General features: G+C 54.8%; 1 protein-coding gene across 1 annotated transcript in view; it reads left to right on the top strand.

Annotated features, from left to right (window-relative positions):
* Positions 1-13,248, top strand: part of FBLN1 (fibulin 1) — an 82,702-nt gene extending 69,454 nt beyond the window's left edge. Inside the window, exon 17 of the mRNA XM_045872343.3 lies at positions 12,445-13,248. Within this exon, the coding sequence (XP_045728299.1) occupies positions 12,445-12,584 (140 nt within the window). The 3' untranslated portion in view covers positions 12,585-13,248. The remainder of the gene's footprint in view (positions 1-12,444) is intronic.
* The last annotated feature ends 419 nt before the right edge of the window (positions 13,249-13,667 follow it).

Raw genomic sequence — 13,667 nt, 5'->3', positions numbered from 1 at the left:
AGTTTTCATCTCAGCCAAATTGCCATAATACTTGCCTTGCTGGGTTGATAACCGCCTGCTGGGAGGACTGGATGTGCGCATTCGAACACAGCTGGGTGGGTTGTTAGGGGATAAATGAGCTGAGGTGAGGAGCCGTTTGGAGCTGTAGTGGGTGAGAGCTTGGTGCCCTTGAGGGGACGACAGGGCTGAGAGTGTTCACCCCAAAGCAGCTCCAGCTGCCCGGGAGCCATCCTTGTGGCCTGGGTGGGCGAGGCAGGCCCAGCCAGAAGCAAGATGGTGGAGGCCGTGCCGTCCAAGTTCTGGCATCCTTGAATTATCTTGCTCACTCAACAAGAACATCCCGGGTTCCTACTCTAGGCCAAGCCCCGGGCTGGGTGCTGGGCAGCAAACTTACACCCAAGCCACAGAGCTTTCTTTCATGAAGCTGCCTCCTCGCTTCCCTAGTATCCTGCCATCTGAGCTCCTGTAGGCCCCGTACCTGTTAATGTCTCAGAGGGAAAGAGAAGTGGGGTGTGGCAGGGCTGCCCCGTCCAGCTGAATATGTTGTGTACTGCAAAACCCCAGGGTTTTCAGCCTCTTCCGTGTGCAGTGCACAACATACGGGCTAGTACACAGCAAACCTGTTACAAGAGCTCGTGAGCGAAGATCCCAAGCTCACGGCACCTCCGCCCCCCGCCGAGGGAAGCCTCTTTCAGAGCAAAGCGCTTGCTTGCCCAACTATCTGGCTTCAGGGCACCTTCGGCTGTCCCAGCCAGCGGGGCGCAGATCACCTCTTTAAAATCATTACCCCAAGGGGTTAAACGTGTGCTGCTGACCCTGTCCTGCAGCCTGATTCAGAAAGCTTGGCCCGGGATCAGTACACATTACAGATGACATTCAGAAATTCCACCTAAAAACAACAGTGCGGCTGTCCCTGCCGGGTGACGAGTGATTGGCCCTGTCCCGGCTTTCACGGCAAATCCCAGGGATTAGGCGCTCTCTCTGCTCCCGGAGACGCAGCCTGCCCGTCACCCCGGGCCACACCCTGGCCAGCAGCCAGCGTGTTTCCTGGGGTGATGGCCCAGCAGCCTCGGGGCCCAGGATGGGCCGTGGCCCGTCTTCACCCTGAGGCTGGCAGCGTCACTGAGGGTGGTGGGAGGTGGAGTGTATGTGGGAGGGTCTCTTGAAGGGGATGGGATGGAGATGAGAGGGACAAACACTTCTTGTGCCCCCTGTGCTGGGATCCCGTGGAGCAGAGATGGGGTGGAGGGCATGGGGCCCAGTGCTGCACCTGACCTCATAACCGTGCTCAAATGTCAGTTTTATGCCCCCAAAACCCTCAAAGGAGGGCTCTCGGCCGCCAGTTTCACCGACACAGACTCTCAGAGGTCACCCCTCACACAGCTGACGATGCCCCCAGGCAGCCCCCCCAGGCTTGTGCTGGACCCTCCGAGGGCTCGGTGGGGCTCAGGGCTTTGGAGTCCCCCCGAGTGAGGCATGCAGGGAACCCTGCTCCTGCCCAGACTGCCCCAGTGGCCCGAGCTGGACCCGCTGAGCCTGGCCAACGCATGCCTCCTGTCTCAGCAATGTGCATCCGTGTCACGGCAAAATGTGCCCTAGCCCCTCGGTTCCTAAAGCCAGGAGCCAGGGACCCTCTACACCCCCTCAGTGGCTCCCCTTACACCACCACAACCAGCTGCTGCCGGGACTGCCAGCTTTTAAACCCCTGCTGCCCAGCCAGAGAGACATCCTCCGCCTAGGCCTGTCCTTGTCCTCCTCGGCACTCAGCACTCTTGTCCCTTCTCTCTGTCCACTGTTCTCCAGCCCCCCAGCCCATGCCTCAGACCCCAGACATCCGTGGCCTCTCCCCTCTTCTGGACATTAGCTAGGACATGCCCCTCTTCCTCCTCTGGGTAAACTCCTATCCATCCCTCAAAGCCCAGGTCAGTGTCAAATTCTCCTCTTGCCCACCCTCTGCACCCCCACAGGCTGGAGTATTCGGCTGCTCCCCTGTGTTCCACAGCAGCCTGGATGGGCCTCTTTTGGGACTCTTCCCATATCCCTTCTTCCAGCAAACACTGTCTATGCCCTGCAGAGGCAGGTCCTGGTCCAGGGGACACAGCAGCAACCAAGACAGACAGACATGCATCCCTGCCACATATTCATTTTATTCCAGAGGGTGGGAGCAGACAAGAAACAAGTAGAATATGTTCACGGTCAGGGGGTGGTGAGTGCGATGCAGAGGGCTGGAGAGGAGGAGGGGGAAGGTGTGGGTGGGGCAGAGGAACAACTTTAAATCTGGTAGTCAGAGACAGTTGTCTAACCTGAGGAGCTGAGGCAATGAGGCACACGGAGATGTGAGGAACAGAGCACATGCAAAGTCCCTGAGGCAGAGGGAATGGCACGTGCAAAGTCCCTGAGGCAGACAGAGGCAAGCCTGGTGTCTTTGAACCGCAGCAAGGAGGCCAATGTGGCTGAGCAGAGGCATGAGCTGGTGGCTGGTGAGGCGGGGTCTTGAGGCTGTTGTGAGGCCACTGGCTTTTCCACTGAGTGAGGTAGGAGCCATGTGAGGGTCTTGAGGCGGGGAGTGAGATGACCTAAGGCTTTAAAGGCTGACTCTGGGTGCGGGGCCGAGGCTCCCACAGCCGGCTGGGCTGAGGCGATGGTGGGACCCCCCCATGCGGGTCCAGCAGAAGGCATGAGAGGGAGACAGATTCAGGGTGTCCTTAGAAGGGAGTGCCACATTTTGCTATGAGTTGGATGTAGGCTGGATAACCCCACAGATTTTGGCCCGAAAACGGGAAGACTGGCATTGCCGTCTGCTGAGACGAGAAGGCCGAGACACTGCAGCTTTGGGGAGGCCGGAAGTTCAGTTTGGACATTAGGATCAAGACGCCATGGCCCCATGGTGGTGAGCACTGAAACAGATGAGCTTGGGAGATGTTAGCGTGGGGATGGTGATCAGAGCCCGTGACCCCATGAGCTCCCCGAGGGAGCGAGTGTAGACACAGAGAAGAGGCCAAGATGGGGCGCCGCAGCCCTCGTGCTCAAGGTCGGGGTGAGCCAGCGAGCGTAGAGCCGAGATGTCCTGGAAGAGGGGAAGGCATTTCCCGGAGGGCACACCCATTGGATTAGGTGACGCCCAGGCCACTGGTGACCTTGGCGAGGCCCTCCCGGTGCACAGGGTGGAGGGGAGACGCTCGGGGCAGGATCACTGGAGAATCCTTCTGGAATGGGAGCACAGAAATGCCCGCGCCCGCGGCAGGGGCGCGGTGCTCACGGCCCCATGAGTTCTTGCTGGTCTTGCTCTTCCAACAATTATGAATTCCTGGAGGCAAGGACCTACGAGGGGCAGGGCGTTTCTGGACGGACTCTGCGAGGAACATCTGCTCCGTGGCTGAGACTGGGGACCCCAAGTAGCGTCCTAGTTATCACTGTCATCAGACTAATAGCTAACCCCCTGGGGACCTTGCTGTGTGCCAGCCACTCTTCCAGCATGGTGGAGATGCTACTCACTTTCCTCCCCATCTGCAGACGGGGAAACTGAGGCACACAGCATGTTCGGGCTCAGGGAGCGTGAGTCAGGAGAGCACACGGGGTGTCGGGACTCCATGTGGGGTTCCTGGGCCATGACCTTCCAGGGCGACCTTGGGCAGGGTGAAGTCTGACTCTTCGGGGTCCAGCCCAGTCCTGAAATTCCTCTGCATCTGCATTTCCGAGCATACCCCCCCCGCCCCCAGACTGTTCTTGCCAGGCCGACTTGTCCTTCAAAGTTCAGCTGAGACTAATTCCTTGGCGAAGCTTCCATGGGCTGCCAGGGCCCGGTCTGGGGTGAGCACTTCTCCTGAGCTCCCCCGAAGCCTCTTTCCTCACTTTCCCAGGCTCTGCGGCCCCGCCATCTACGTCTGACTCCCCCAGGGGGCCGAGAGCTCCATGAGGACCCTCACCAGCGCTGGGCAGTGTTTATACCCATGGCATCCAGCACAGTGCGTGCCCAGAACACGGGCTCCGTGCTTGCCAAAGGAAAGAGAAGAGAGGGCGCTGTGTTGCAACCAGAAGTGGGGGCTCGGGGTCCCTACTCTGCACTCAGCAGCTGCACACCGGGCCGGCGTCTTAATTCCTCAGGGCCTTGGTTGCCTCTGAAGAAGGAGGTAATGTCGCAGAGGTCAGGACTTGGCTCACTCTGGTACTCCCAAGTCTCTAATTCTAAGTCCAGTTGGCAAGACTGTGCACACCTGCCTTTCTGTGGTCTTTGCACATCCTGGGGGGACTGTGAGGGGTTCAGTGCGGCGGGGACAGAGTGCTGAGAACGCGGGGGACCTGAGCAAGGTGAGCTCCATCTGCTGTGAGCTGGGGGCTGGGGTGGGGGAGATGCGATTTTTGGCTGAGCCACACCTCATCCCCAGGATCCGACCTGTGTTCTAGAAGGCTGGCTGTGGCCGCAGTGGGGGCAGCGCGTTGGGGGTGAGGAGGAAGGTGTTGTAAGGTCAGGCCTGACCTGAGGCGGGGTTGGGGCCAGAGCAGACAGGAGGGTGTGGACACTCTTGCCGATGGAATTCCTCTGCGTCCGTGGTGACGGAGTGGGAGGGATGGAAGCCAGGCGGCCTGCTGAGGATGGGAGGATGGGTCCAAGTTCTCTGGAGACTGCAGAAGAGCAGTGGGTTTGGGGGAAGGGAGCATCTGGGGAGATCTGAGCGGAAGGACCCCAGCAGGCAGGGGTGGGGGCAGCAAATGATTTCTTATCCTCCTCCTCATGGGCACATTTTTGGCTAACTAACTCCGTTGAAGTCGGTGCCTTAGATGGTGAATCCCTTCCAGAAAAGTGCCCGGCCTCCTCTTCCTCTGGTGAGCCACACTGCTCGGTGGAAGGGGCGTGGCCCAGGGTGGGCTCCCTGATGCTCACTTCCCCGCACTGAGCCGGTTCCTCTTCCAGGAGCACAGACAATGCTGTTGACAGGAGGAGGACCAGACAGTAGACGGGAGTGGGCTTCCCAAGGACAAAGCACGGTAGAAACTCAGCTTCCACATCAGGGAGGAAGGCTGAAAGGTCTAGCTTTCCACATTTCTCCCAGAGGGGAAGGGTGGTCTCCGGGGGCTGCCTCTCGCGCCTGCAGCTGTCCCGTCCAGGTTGCTTTAGCTCCCGGGAGGCTGGCGGGGGGAGCACACTTAGAACAATCGAGAAGTGTGGATGGCGAGTTCTGTGAAGACATGTTGAGTGCCATTTGGTATTTTAAATATGCAGCCAGACTCCTGTCCCCCTTCCTTCCAAGCTCCTGCCTGGGTGTTTCTCAGGGGGAGAAGAGAAGACGGGGTTTCGGGAGCTCAGTTCCTCCACTGCCAATTACAGATGTGATTGCTTCCTGGTTCCTTTCTGCCATGCTTGCCCTATATGTATGACTCAGCCAAGGGCAGCACATTCTGGAAGTTTCCTCCATGTCACGTGGCACTGTGAAGAGGGAGGAGACGCAGGGGGTTGGGAAGAGCTGGGCTTTGGGGTCAGTCCCAGCTGGATGGCATCCGGAGCTGTGCGCTGTGGGACCCGGGGCATCCGGCCCTCCAAGGCCACTCTACTCCCCCAGGGAAGGGAGGGGACGGTCTGTTCCCGATAGCACTGTGGTGAGGACCGAAGAAGCCACCGGCCCGTGAGGTCCACCTGTTTCCCTTCCCCTTCGCCTGCTGTGTGTCCCTCCCTGAGCCCATCCATGCTCTAGTTTTGTTTTGTTTTGTTTTGTTTTAAGTAATATCTAAGCCCGATGTGGGGCTCAAACTCACGACCCCAAGAGCAAGAGTCGCATGCTCCTGACTGAGCTGGGCGCCCCATCTCTTTATATGTACCCACAGTGTATCTTCATTTTCTTGGGTTTTCCTCTTTGCCGTTGATCTGTGCTCTTAATCCTCGTCTGCAGGGTTCATTATTTGTACCAAGGAGACTTCACTGAGATGTGGGTGATGATGTGCCCCTTCCCGATTGCCCGTCATGTCTGTGTTTGTCGTGACCACGCGGGTCTCCTCTGACCTCCCGGTTCTCGGTCCCAGCACCTGGGTCCCAGCACCTCGGCCGGCACTCCGCCTTCCTCCTTGCCTGTGGCCCTGCGTGGTGGCCACTGAGGCCAGATAGTGAGGACTTGCTCTTCCTCGTCCCCTTTCCACCTAAGCCAGGAAACTCAACGACCTTCGACAACTGTGCATTCTCCCTCTCCCCATGCTCTCCTTTCCGGGTGATAATTTTCCGCTTTGTAAACTGTGCTTAATGTTTGATGTTCAGTTCGTTCACTCATTCATTCAGCAAATGTGGGCTGAGGACCTCCTGTGTGTCAAGTGCAAAGCAGGACGAAGAACCTGCTCTGTGACGCATGCCAGAGACACAAGAGTGGCCGGAAAGACGGTGCCGTTGGCCCCCGGAATTACACAGCCACGGGGAGACTGATGACTCCCAAGAGAGCAAGTGGTTCTATAACCGGGTTTCACGGAGGGATAGCTTCTCCCTCTTTTTATTATGCCGGCACGTGACTTTCTTACCTCTGTCTTTCCTAAGCCGGATCTCTCTTAAAAGCACGGTTAATTTCCACTGACATGAGATCAACACGAAGTCTCTTGATGCATCACCTGGCTTGTTAAAATCCTCTCTGACAACCCCGTTCACGCATTATACTTTGTCATTTAGAATCACAGGACTTCTGGGTTGAAGGCTGACCTTGAGAACGCATGGTGACTTGCACAAGGTCACACCTCTGGTCCCTGTGGAGCCAGGGCCGGAACCCAAGTCTGTGATCACGGGTCTCTTTATAGATCAGCGTCTCGTGTCAGAGACAAGACCCGTGCAGAGAGTGCCACGGCTGCTTTCCATCCTTCCAAACAACAGACGGACACTTGGGTGCCACGCCAAGCAGCAGATGCTGGGGGGTGGATTCAAGGGCCAGGAGGACCGACCACAGACCCCACGGGATGACCAAGATCCCCGTTGGACCTCTGTGCTTCATGTCGGGCTCCTGGATCCCAGCACATCAGCTGCAATTTACAGAGCAGAGACGAGATGTGAAGGTGAAGTGCCCGAGGGGCCTACATTTTTCAAAGGGAAAAAAAAGGCTTAATTATATCTTTAAGAGGCACAGACACGTCGACACGCCAAGGAATACTAGCAGCGTCTGAGACCCGAAGCAGAAATGCCAAGGACGAGGATTTGGAAGATTAACACAGTTGAACTCGGCACCATGGTGGTTTTTTTTTTTTAATTTCTGGGGCTCTGGAAAGCTGAGGAGGTAAACACCCCAGCAGGTCAGATGGACACGCCAGGCTTGATGGAAATGCACCTCTCCCTTGGGCCTGTATTTTGCTGCTAGACTGGTCATTAACTAGTGTCCTTCAGAGTCTTCCGTGGCTCCTCTTTCCTACAGGACAGAGTTTTGTCTTCCTTCCTAGATTGTGGGGGGCCTCAAGGACTCCTGTCCCTTCTTTCCTCTTGCCTTCTTTCTTCCTCCGCCTTATCCCACTCAGTCATCATGATGGTGCTCTGTGCTGGGGACAGTGGGATGCATGAGTTGCAGATGGTGCCCCTCGAAGGGGGAGCCAACTGTCACTTCCCAGCCATGGGCAGGTGCAGCGTTAGAGCTGAGGGGGATGAGGTATCAGGTACCCCAGGGCTGGGGAGGCTTCACGAAAGAGGACCTAAGCGGTCCAGCTGGTCCCCAATGCCTAGCACACAACAAATGCCAATATCATATCTGTAGAATCAAGTTGAGGGGAGAGTTGGGCCGCCGGGGGAGACTTTTCGATCTCTGTGGTGCCACAGATGGGCAGCACGTGTCTCTCTTCCTCCCTCCCCTGTTTCCCTGCTGTAGGAAGGTTGGTAGTGGTTCTGAATGAACACTGGTCTAGAATCCATGGTGGGGAAGAAGCCAGGAGACTGCAGACCTAGACTCCTGGTTCTGTGAGACTGACGAGGTGTGAGGTCCTGGGAGCAGGCTGTGACCACCTCCTCAGCCTCATCTGCCTTTCTCTTCCCAGGATTGACACTATTCTGAGAACTGGCCTGAACCATCATACTTTGGGGATTTGCCCAAGTCCTTCCTGCTTCCTAGGTTCATAATTATTCTTCAAAATCCAATTTAAATGTCTGTAGAATCTTCATTAAACCTGCCCCTGTGTAGAATGTCCTCTAATGGATGGATGGGTGGATGGATGGATGGATGGATGGATATCTCGGCAGGTGGATGGATGGATGGATGGGTGGATGGCTGGCTGGATGGATAGATAGGTGGGTAGTAGATGTATAGATGGGTGGGTGGATGGATGGATGGATAGCTCGGTAGGTGGATGGATGGATGGATGGATGGATGGATGGATGGATAGGTAGGTAGGTGGATGGATGGATGGATGGATAGGTGGGTGGGTGGATGGATAAATGGATGGATGGGTGGGTAGATGGATTGATGAGTGGATAGATGATTGGGTGGATGGATGGATTGGTGGATGGATGGGTAGAAAAGCTGTAAAGAAAGAAGTGATATCAGGAGAAAGCCTGGGCTTGGTCAAAGGGAGGACTAGGAGGTGGAACTCAAGCTCAGACTATCCTGGGAAAGGAGGGAACATGTTCACCCAAACCAGAGCTCCAGGGGAAGTGTGACTAAGCAGAAGAAGTAGTGGTCAGGTCCACAGAATGGGTGTGGCCTGGAAAGGGAGCCCTGGGTTAGCTGGGATTATGGTTAGAGGTGGGGATTCAGTGCTGACTTCAGGTCAGAGGGAAGGGGTAGAGAAGCTCCTTCTGGTGAGGTTGGGGGGGGAGCAGGGGGGCAGGCAGGGGACACACTTCTGAGCTTTGCTATGTGCACTCATGATTTCTTGTTTCACAATTGCAGCACGCATATTTGTCCTGCCTTAGTCATTTTTCTTGTTAAATGCAAATACCCTGCAGAAATCTCAGCTCTGAGTGTGACCTGCATCAGAAGTCAGGCCCACCTCCCCCCTGGCCCTTCCCAGTTCCCCTTTCACTAATGCAGCCCCTGGCTTCCTTCCACGCCTCTTTTGTCTCAACACTCAGCTGCAGCCAAACAATAAGCCATCGCATGGCAGAGACCAAACCTCGAAAAGTGCCCAACATGATGGATTTAGATGCAAACGCTTTCTACACATTCGGGGCTTTCCTTTTAGTACAATTTTAAAATCAATCCCGTAAAAATACTCAACACTTGCTCTGTTTTTCCATCATCCAAGAATTCAGCCATACTTTGAAAATCAGATCACATTTAATTTGGAATTGCAAAATGCTTTTTTTGCTGTCCAGTAGTCATTTCTGAGGGTGAAGGAGGAGGATGTCCTCGTGCTTGTTTTGTTTCTGATTTTGAAGGTTGCTATTTTTAATCCCCGTTTCACAGAAGAGCAAATTAAAATGCAGGAAGGTTAACAAACTCTTCTGGGGTCATACTGCTCTTCCCTGTCCCCATGCTGAGCCGCGAGGACAGCCCAACATTGCCTTTATGTACTTACTTAGTACAGTGCTTGGCACACATACACAATGCCCAGAAACTTCTGTGGCTCTAAACCGTTCATGCTATTCAAATGTGTGTGTATAATAATTTTATAATATTTATATTTTACATATAAATGTATAAGCACATTTTATATTTTTATACAATATTCATAAATTATATAAACACATTTATATATATAAATATATATAAAAGTTTACATACATTTAAAATATATATATAAAAGTTTACATACATTTAAAATATATAATTATACATTTTTATATTCATATTTATATATAAGATTTTAATATATATTTAAATAAGTATATTTACATATTTCATAGTATCTAGTTATACATTGGCATTATAATAATAACATAATTTAAATTATTTATAATCTATATCACATTAATTATATGCTATATAAAGAGAATAATGATAAATAGAAATAAATACATATCCGATCGTAGTTTGCAGAAATGTACTCTCCAGGGGTGCCTGGGTGGCTCAGTCGTTGAGCGTCTGCCTTCAGCTCAGGTCATGATCCCGGGGTCCTGGGATCGAGTCCCACATCGGGCTCCCTGCTCAGCGGGGAGTCTGCTTCTCCCTCTGCTTCTGCTGCTCCCCCTGCTTGTGCTCTCTCTCTCGCTGTCTCTCCTGCTCTCTGTCAAATAAATAAACTCTTAAAAAAAAAAAAAAGAAATGTACTCTCCACTCCACTGCTCCTCTGTCCCAAAATAGTTCTCAGGCTCCCCCAGCCTCTCACCTCTTCCTTGAAGACCCGGAAACTTCTCTGAGCACTGGAAGCAGAGTAGTAACTTCTGCCCCGAGGGTGGGTGAAGTCAGGAGGTAACCCGGACCACTGAGTCTGGTGGGCAGCACCGTGGGCCTCAGGCCTGGGGAGAGGAGAAGCTGACATGGACGGGGGCCCACTGGGGAGCCCCCACCGACCCGGCCCAGATTCTGTGGGGGGGGTTCGTGGGTGGGAGCGGCCGGGTCGTCAGGGGCCACTGGCAAACGGAGGGCTGCTGACAAGCCCGCGTCTTTAGCAGCGAGCTGAAGATGTTCACGGGCATTCACCCGGGACAAAGCTACAATGTCACCGTCGGGCAGGGCCAGAGAAAGGGTGCTGACAGCCTGCAGAATCTCTCTCCATCAGAGCGAAAGCCCTTGTTTACTTAGAATAGCCTGGAATTCCACCCCGGCTGCTGGGCATTTCACTTTTGAGACATAAGCCCAGAGACTGAAAGGGGGGATGGCACGCCAAAATTCCCCTTCTGAGCATGAACTTGGCGCCACCGCAGAAGGCCTTCGCCAGCCTTCAGTGCCCCCCAAGCCTTTGACGCGGGCAGGGGCGGCCCCGGGGCCTGACGACGCTGCCCCGTGCTTGGGTCCCGGGTCTGTGGCAGGGAGTCAGCAGTGCGGAGCAGCAAAGAATCAGCGGCGATTGCTCAGCACGTGGTTGTGGAGCCGCCGGGCCGAGCTTGCCCCCTGCCCGCCCGCTGCTCTGGTGCACCTCGACGGCCGGCTGAGGGGCGCCCGTCCACGCTTCCCACCCCCGCCCTCAGTGACCTCGCCTCCGCGGCTTAAAATCAGCCACGGAGATTGTACAGTCCAGCGGGAGAGCCACCCCTCGGGGCAGGTCCTAATATCAGAGCAGGCGGGACGGAGAAAGGACTTCGGACGTCATTCATCCCTAAATGTCAACAGCTCTGGTGGCACCTGGTCGGCCGCAAGCACCGGGAATCCATCAACCTGCAGACTTTGCTTGTGTTGCTTCCTCCGCAGGGGGGAGCCCCTCCTCCAAGAAGCCTTCCCTGACTCCGTCAGACTCCGTCTCCTCCATTCTCCTCTGCTGGACTTCTATTAGAACACGGCACTTAACTTAGATCCTTCATGGGCTTTGAAACCAGGATTCTGTTATTTTCTATGTGTCACTGAGAACGGCTCCGGGGGCCTATGGAGGAAGGTATGGATGCAGGTGGAGGTGAAGGTTGAGCCCTCAGTCTGGCGGGGAGGCGGCCCTGCACACCCGCAGCTCATCCTTTGGGCAGTTGCTGTGCTGGGTCATCTGGATCGTGCGCTGCAGAAACACAGGGTCACATGGTATCATTTGTTCACTGAAAAAGCCGAGGCCCAGAAAGGGCAGCAGCGTCTCCACAGTCCGGCCAGGGTAACGCCCACCCTAGCCCCATCCATCTCATCCGAGAGGGCAGGAGAGTTCGCTCTGAGCCTCTGGGTGTCCTGCGGAGGCAAGGTTGGGCTAGCAAAGCCTGGCCTGGAGACAGGGAGATGGCCAGGCACGGGTTTGGAGAGAGTTATGGAATCCACTCTTTCCCCCCAGTCCTGCTCCCCTGCAAATCTGCCTCGAGTTGTTCCCTCTTCCGAGCTGAGCTTTGTCTGTGCCCTGTACTCTGAGCCCCGGCGGAGGAGGCCGCCAGTCATGGCCTTTGTGTGGTCCCTCCACCACCTGTCCTCCTGCTGATGGCCCTGGCCAAGATCCGCTGCTCAGGCTGGACCTGCTCTGAGGCTCTGTTGGCAGAGCTGCCTCTTGCTCATCGGTTACCAGCAACATTGGTGAGCTCAGGTATCACCCTCCACAGAGGCATGGACAGCGAGGGGTCCAGGGGCATGTCCCGTGGAGACAGCTCTGCTTGGATAAAGGGTTTCCGGGACCCCGCTGTGATCTTCAGTATCACAGGAGACAGGATCACATCTGCTTTGCTTCTTCCCCAGGGTCAGAACTGGGCACGGTGGGTAGGAAGGAGGGGGACAAGCGTCTATTGGGCATCCACTCCACACCAGGCCTGCTTCTAGGCTCTTTCAAATCCTCTGTCGGGTAGATGGCCAGAGTGAGCTCACTGTCATTTGTCCCCTGGAGGTGGAAGCAGAGCCCAGGGGTGACCACTGGGAGGTGGATGCTAGACAGGGGACTCAAACTTTATCTGGCTCAGCATGGGACTTGAGGGGGTCTAAGACGCCTTCTGTTTCTCTCCAGGTGTCGTGCGCCAGGTGCGGCCCATTGTGGGCCCATTCCATGCCGTCCTGAAGCTGGAGATGAACTACGTGGTCGGGGGTGTGGTGTCCCACCGAAACGTGGTCAACGTGCACATCTTTGTCTCTGAGTACTGGTTCTGAGGGCCTGTCCATGGCGCAGCATGTCTGTGCCTCCAGGCCAAGTCATTGCCACACCAACCATGCCTATCCCTCGTGACATTTCTTAAACTGATGTATTTGTTTTAGTGTTAGGCCAACATGTATTAAGCTGGGCCAGATGAATAAGTTCATCTGATGTATTTCGGTATTTAAATAATGAGTCCAATTACTCAACTGTTTGTTGAAAACCTTGCTTATTTTTGAACGCAAAGGTTAAAGTTTGCTCCCTTTCTCTGCCCGGGGGCTAAGCATTGCTAAGGACCAAGGAAAGAAAGACATTTTTCAGGGGGCAGCCAGTCTAGATGCCAAGAGAAAACCAGTTCTTGCACTGATCATATGAAATTTGACATTTGGTACATTTTTTGCCAATTGGATGCTGTATGTCCAATGACACGGTTGCTGTCGAGTAGCAGGTACGACCCGTTCTGCCCAGAAGCAGCATGACGTGATGCCTCGGGGAGCACTTAGAAGGTGCATTATGGTTCTGCTAAAGCAGGAAAAATTCTTCGGGAAAGAAAGACAGAGCCTGTTAGGTTTGTGTGTGGACCCTGTGTGGTCAGCAAGGGAGTGGCTGGGTTTTCTCTGCACCCTGCATCCATCTTTTCTTATCAGAGGGGGGAAATAAACAGTTTTGTGATCCTCCTGATGGCCTGTGCATGAGAGTCTTTCAAGAAGGGGGCTTTCCTCTAGCAAAGCACCTGGGAATGCCCCTTCACGCCTTCTTAGAGACCCTCTGCCCCCTGGGAGGCTCTGGGGTGGGACCCGGCCCGTGTATAGGAATAGCTTTCCACCCATGTCGTTTCTGATACCACGCTGCCCTCTGACAAGTGTAGTTCAAGCCCACTCCGTGCCCCACGTCCAGCCCTGCTAGGCAAGATAGTATTCCCTATGGGATCCTGGTCCCTTCTAGAAATCACCGGGGAGAAATAACGATTCCCTTCAGCAGGAAGGAGAGACCACCGGGGTGCAGTGAGTTCCCATGCACTTGGCCTGTGGTGCTTCATTCATTGCTCCCAGAACCCGGCAAGGTGTGCATGATCAGACACAATTTCAAGATGAGCAAAG

The sequence above is a fragment of the Mirounga angustirostris genome, unplaced genomic scaffold, assembly GCF_029215605.1.
Source record: "Mirounga angustirostris isolate CCGP_5_RB_7025 unplaced genomic scaffold, mMirAng1.0.hap1 SCAF_5, whole genome shotgun sequence".
Classification (NCBI taxonomy): domain Eukaryota; kingdom Metazoa; phylum Chordata; class Mammalia; order Carnivora; family Phocidae; genus Mirounga; species Mirounga angustirostris.
Note: the sequence above shows the minus strand (reverse complement) of the source record. Positions and strands in the feature narration are given on the sequence as shown.